Source organism: Anopheles aquasalis, chromosome 2 (assembly GCF_943734665.1).
Source record: "Anopheles aquasalis chromosome 2, idAnoAquaMG_Q_19, whole genome shotgun sequence".
NCBI lineage: Eukaryota > Metazoa > Arthropoda > Insecta > Diptera > Culicidae > Anopheles > Anopheles aquasalis.
Window position 1 is genome coordinate 22,012,501 of NC_064877.1, and position 5,000 is coordinate 22,017,500.

At 52.0% G+C, this 5,000-nt stretch overlaps 3 protein-coding genes across 5 annotated transcripts in view; 2 read left to right on the top strand and 1 right to left on the bottom strand.

The window, feature by feature from the left end:
• The window catches only part of LOC126568906 (mucin-19-like), a 34,552-nt gene that overhangs the window by 15,825 nt on the left and 13,727 nt on the right, over positions 1-5,000 (bottom strand). For all 3 annotated transcript variants that reach the window (XR_007607776.1, XM_050225590.1, XM_050225591.1), the window contains exon 3: positions 385-564. Coding sequence is in view for 2 of the 3 variants with exons in the window: in XM_050225590.1 (XP_050081547.1) it covers positions 385-479 (95 nt within the window). In the remaining variant the exon portion in view is untranslated. The remainder of the gene's footprint in view (positions 1-384; positions 565-5,000) is intronic.
• Positions 1,347-2,928, top strand: LOC126572739 (zinc finger protein 543-like). Its single transcript, XM_050232321.1, has 2 exons — positions 1,347-2,679; positions 2,800-2,928. The coding sequence occupies exon 1, from the start codon at positions 1,347-1,349 to the stop codon at positions 2,592-2,594; it is 1,248 nt and encodes a 415-aa protein (XP_050088278.1). The 3' UTR covers positions 2,595-2,679; positions 2,800-2,928.
• LOC126568908 (protein glass-like) overlaps positions 3,234-5,000 on the top strand; it is a 1,948-nt gene continuing 181 nt past the window's right edge. The window contains exon 1 of the mRNA XM_050225592.1: positions 3,234-5,000. This exon is cut by the window's right edge and continues 181 nt beyond it. Within this exon, the coding sequence (XP_050081549.1) occupies positions 3,292-4,842 (1,551 nt within the window). The 5' untranslated portion in view covers positions 3,234-3,291 and the 3' untranslated portion in view covers positions 4,843-5,000.

Here is a 5,000-nt window from a genome sequence, read left to right on the forward strand (position 1 = left end):
AGATCCATTGGACCAACCATATTGAACTGGATGTTTAAACAATACACACTTTAGGTTTTTTCTCTCGATTTTGTGGGATGATCCCGTCAATAATACCAAAACCACCTCCCAGGATTCACGTCGAGGGCTACCAACGGTACCGTGAACGGTAATTTAACATCTCCTCCCACAGTAACAATGACACTGACCGTGATATTGCTCGGCAGCAGGACAGATCCTGTCGACGAGAGTGCGAATACACGTCATATAACAATTTGCATGTTGTTCTGTTGGAATAACGGCCATTCCGTGACGAAAGAGTATCGTTGCATACATGGCGTCAATAAAACTCCCTTCGAGTAAGCCGTTGGCCCATAAACAGTCCAACGGTTTTTAACGACTTACTTGCGCATGATGATCTCTGGGACGGAGTAGCGCCTTCGAAGCAGCCCCGGTCCGCCCGGGCTGCCCAAGCTGGTGGCAAACGTTCCTGCGCCCATCCTGAAGCGCTGGTAGCAGCAGCTGTAACTATCGCACTGGCTCGATAGGTCCCAATTCGATGAGGACGACTCGCGACTGTCTTGGCTGTGAAAACAGAGAAGAAGCAAAAGAAACCAATTGAATCAGGGGACAAATCATTCCAATTATGCTCCAACGTGTGCAGCAGCAGCGACGATGGCTGTGCGGTATGGTTCCGCCACGGTGACATTGAGAAGTATTTTTATCCTGCATTCGCGTATTCGTACCGGATGTGACAATGGGTGCAATTCCAAGCAATACTTGCTGTACCGGTGGCCCGCTATTTAAAGGTATACACAAGCGAAGAAAATTGTTTTGTCGTAGCTCCCGGAATCCCCATGCCAGCGGAACGTGGAGTTTTAAAATAACCCGGCCAGCCGCAGACGGCCGGCGGCTCATTTTCGTCTCCCACCATCAGCCGGTGCACGCAAACGGGTGCAATTCGGCGAAGGGGTCAATGCTACTATGCAGAAGGTCCTTCCTGTCTCGCCGGCTAACGACGGTTTGCATAGCCGAGGCGGGTTGACACGCGATGCAACTGGTGCGCCTGATGGAGCTCGTTCAATCCCGAAACCCAATTTCTTTCCGTCCCCCCGAGGGAAGAAATTGCAGTCACATGGCACGGTGGAATGTGGAGTTTCCTTCCTTCAACATTCAATTCAAATCCATACGGCGGCGATGAAATCCGGCAATCGTTGTACTCGACTAAGTAGGCTGCCAGCACTGCCGTGGGCTCGAATGGTGGGGGGCTTCTTCTTAGAACTACTCGATTGCCCGGTTGGAGCGGAAAAAATAAGTACACCGTTACACGCAGCGCAGAGTCCTTGTGGGAATAAAAGTGTTCAAAAATGGATCAAACCGGTGGCTTTGGCACAGCGAAGAACTACTACGAAAGCGATCCATCGTGGATGTATTATCACGGATCGCGGGAATACCATCTATCCTCGAACCAAGCTGAAACCGGCTGGCTACCAACGATGACGCCACCGCCGGACGCGAACAGCTTCGGAACGCCGCTTTCCTATGGCCAACCTGGCACACCATCTTCGACCACCAGTAGCGGCGAGTGGGCTCCACAGCTGTTCAACACCAACTACGATGCGTATCCACCGTTGCCCCAAACGACATCCGTTCCCGTTAGCGGCTTTTATCGCGCTCAGAATGACTATCCGTCGAATAACTTTTATTCCTACTCGATTGGCCACGGTTACACGGATGTCTCACAGCCATCAACAGCAGCAGGGGCAGCAGGGGCAGCCCCGATGAACCTAACGACACCTTCATACGCACCGCCAGCTCAACAGCAACCGGTGATCGTTCCGGCGCCGGATCTGGAAGACATCAAGTTCGATTTCAAGATGCTTCCCCTGACAAACTCGGCAAGTGAACAGGCGAATGGGGAATCCAGCAGCAGCATAGGCCAGACCGTGATGGAGTCCATCGCCCCAAAAACGGAACAGAAATCCGTAGTTTACGAGCGATACTTACTGACAGCCGCAACAACACCACCACTGTCACCGTGCGATTATATGTCACAGCAGGCTCCTATGACAACCACTACTAATCCGTCAACTATTCCGTTCGAGCTGAAAGCATCAATCGTTCAGCATCCTGCCCATTCGGTCGATGCAATTCTGCTACAACCCATCGAGAGTACATCATCACCGGTGACGAAAGCCAAGACAAAAACACGAAGGGCAACTGGAATCGGAGGTGCATCAGGATTGCGGTGCGAAGAGTGCGATAAATCCTTTGTCCGGCCTGTGGGTCTCACGCAGCACAATTTGAGCAAACACTCGGGTGAAAAACCGTATGGTTGTGTGAAGTGTGGCAAGCGATTCGCCGATCCGGTATTGCTGGAGCGCCACTTCCAGCGTCATCAGGCGAAGGATAAGCCGTTCAAGTGTGTCGTCTGTCCGAAACAGTTCTTCTACCGAATGGATCTGGTGCGGCACATGTACTTGCACACCGGGGGTGCCCCGCATGCCTGTAGCTTCTGCGGAAAAACGTTTGCGCGGCGCGATCACATGCATTCGCACGAGCAAATTCATCAGCGTCGATCACTCCCGGTTAAACAGGAACAACAACAAAGCTAGCGCTATGCGCTCCGTAGACGGTCGTAACTCATCGTTCGTTCTCATTTCATCACTAGGATATTCTTGTGTTGACGACATAATTAAGGTAATCATTTCGGTAGGTGTCGTGCAATGATACGATTTTTCCCATGCAAACTAGATATCACGTTACACATTGACGATACTGTCGACCGTTCCATAATGTTTCGAAAAATTTCCATTTCAGGTGCTTAAAATATGAAATTGTGAGGTATTTTGTGGCAACCGGGGAAAAAATGGTCAACATACAACGCACGACCAGCCTAGCAACAGATTCAGTTTTCCCATAACTGGTACATCCTTCTTTTAACTCGAGGCAATAACAGTAGGTGTTGCAGTTCTGCTGCAGCATGCTATGCTAACGGCAGGTAATGGAAGGTACCGCAGCGATCGACAATATCACGAAAATGGTCGCTAGGTAGTGCAGAAATAATTTGCGGGTAATTGTACGTGAACCGCAATTGTTCGTTGACAGTGCAGATTTCTTCGAAGGTAGTGCTGCAATAGGTAGAAGGAACTTTTTAAAAATTATTCGTTGAACTATTTAAACCGTCCAGCAGCCTCCAGCAAGCATTAGTCGGTGCCAGCGGCTGTCAACGTGTACAGTCCATCATCGAATTGCACACATCTCGTGTACAGTGTGTAGTTATTAGGAATCGTTCAAATAGAGCCCTCCAAAATGCAATCATCCGTCGACCTTGTGTCCAGTGACAATCCGTTAGGAACGTGGAGCAACAATGCATTTTCGTACGGCGGATTTAGTGATTACAGTGTGCCACCATCGGAGTGGCTAAGTTCGTTCCCAACCGACCTGGAATCGAGCCCGCTGGGCTACGAGAGCGAACTAGGAGCCAAAGATCTGCCATACGGTGCTATGCAAGGTGGAGGAGGCCCTTATCAACGTGCACCACCGATCGAGGTGGCCGAGGCGGACTCTACTCAGCAAGGTGGCCTCTATGCTTCAGCAATGATGCACCACGGAACCAACGGTGGTCCCGTGCACGGATTCAAACAGCAGCCCCCCGTCGTCATGCCGGTCCACTACGTATCTCACGGCTTTTATCCATCGAACGGATTGGGCGCCTCTGGAGCACCAACACTGGCCCAATCGAGCATCTATCCGTCACCGCCGGGATCGGTGCCGAAAATGGAATCTGGCGTGAACCACAACCTACCGTACGTGGTGTACATGAATGCCGAACATGTTGGATCACCAATGGCGTACGGGCGGCGACAACCCGACAGCACACCAATGGCAGCATCGAGCGGTGGACAGTATGGATCACATCAACCGACGTCCGATCTATACCAACCTTATGCGATTCAAACGCCAAGCTACGAAGACACCGTCGTATCCGGTGCGACGGGATCGCCTGCTTCATCGATCGATACAGTTCCATCGATTGCGCCGAAATACGAGCCTTGGCCTCCGGTTGGCCATGGATCCGATCCGCTCTGTCATCTTACCGCCAACGGGAAACACGAGTATCTCTCAACCTACAGTCCGTCTTCGTCCATTGCTGCGGGAAGCAGCATCAAGGCGGAACTGCTCTCGGATACGTCGCAGTCGCCACCGCCTCAGATCAAGCAGGAGTACTCCCCACCGGAGCAGCAGTGCATGCCCTTGGAAGCGGCTTACGAGATGCTACCGGTAAACAGAACCGATGGAGCGATGCTCCAAGAGGATCAGTATAACCCCAAGACTCCGCCATCGCGTAAAGCACCCCGCATTACGGCCGATATGGGTCAGCGGTTTGTGTGTCCCGAATGCAGCAGAACCTTCGCCCGCCAGTGCGGCCTAACGCAGCACATCAAGTGGAACCACTCGGGTACGAAGCCATTCCGCTGTTTTACCTGTGGGAAGTGCTTTGCTGACGAGGATACGCTATCAGCCCATATGGAGCGGCACACGTCGACCGACAAACCGTTTCAGTGTGCCGTCTGTCCGAAGGCTTTCTTCCACAAGAACGATCTACGGCGGCACATGTATCAGCATACCGGTACGGCACCGCACGTGTGCAAGTACTGTGGCAAAACGTTCGCCCGCAAGGACCATTGCCACGCGCACGAGTATTCGCACGAACGAAAGGCACAACGGCGCTCCGTAAAGAAGGGAAAGACTGGTCTTACCGGCGAGCAACTGATGACCGTGCCCGCAGCATCATCACCGATCACAACGCAACTACTCAGCGAAGACTGTGCACCACCGATGAGACGCAAGTGCGATTAGATGTGGGTCTCATTCCGGAGTGGATCTTGGCCAGTGTAGCAACGATGTGATAAAAAAGGATAGTACGGATCACGCTAAGCGAGCACAGTAGAACATTAGACCGAGCACTTGACCACGCATGCCTTGGATGTGCAATTTGTAGCGATAGGGACAGATAT

Excerpts from the sequence above, each read along its gene's own strand:
- LOC126572739 (XM_050232321.1), top strand. The coding sequence starts at position 1,347 with ATGGATCAAACCGGTGGCTTTGGCACAGCGAAGAACTACTACGAAAGC.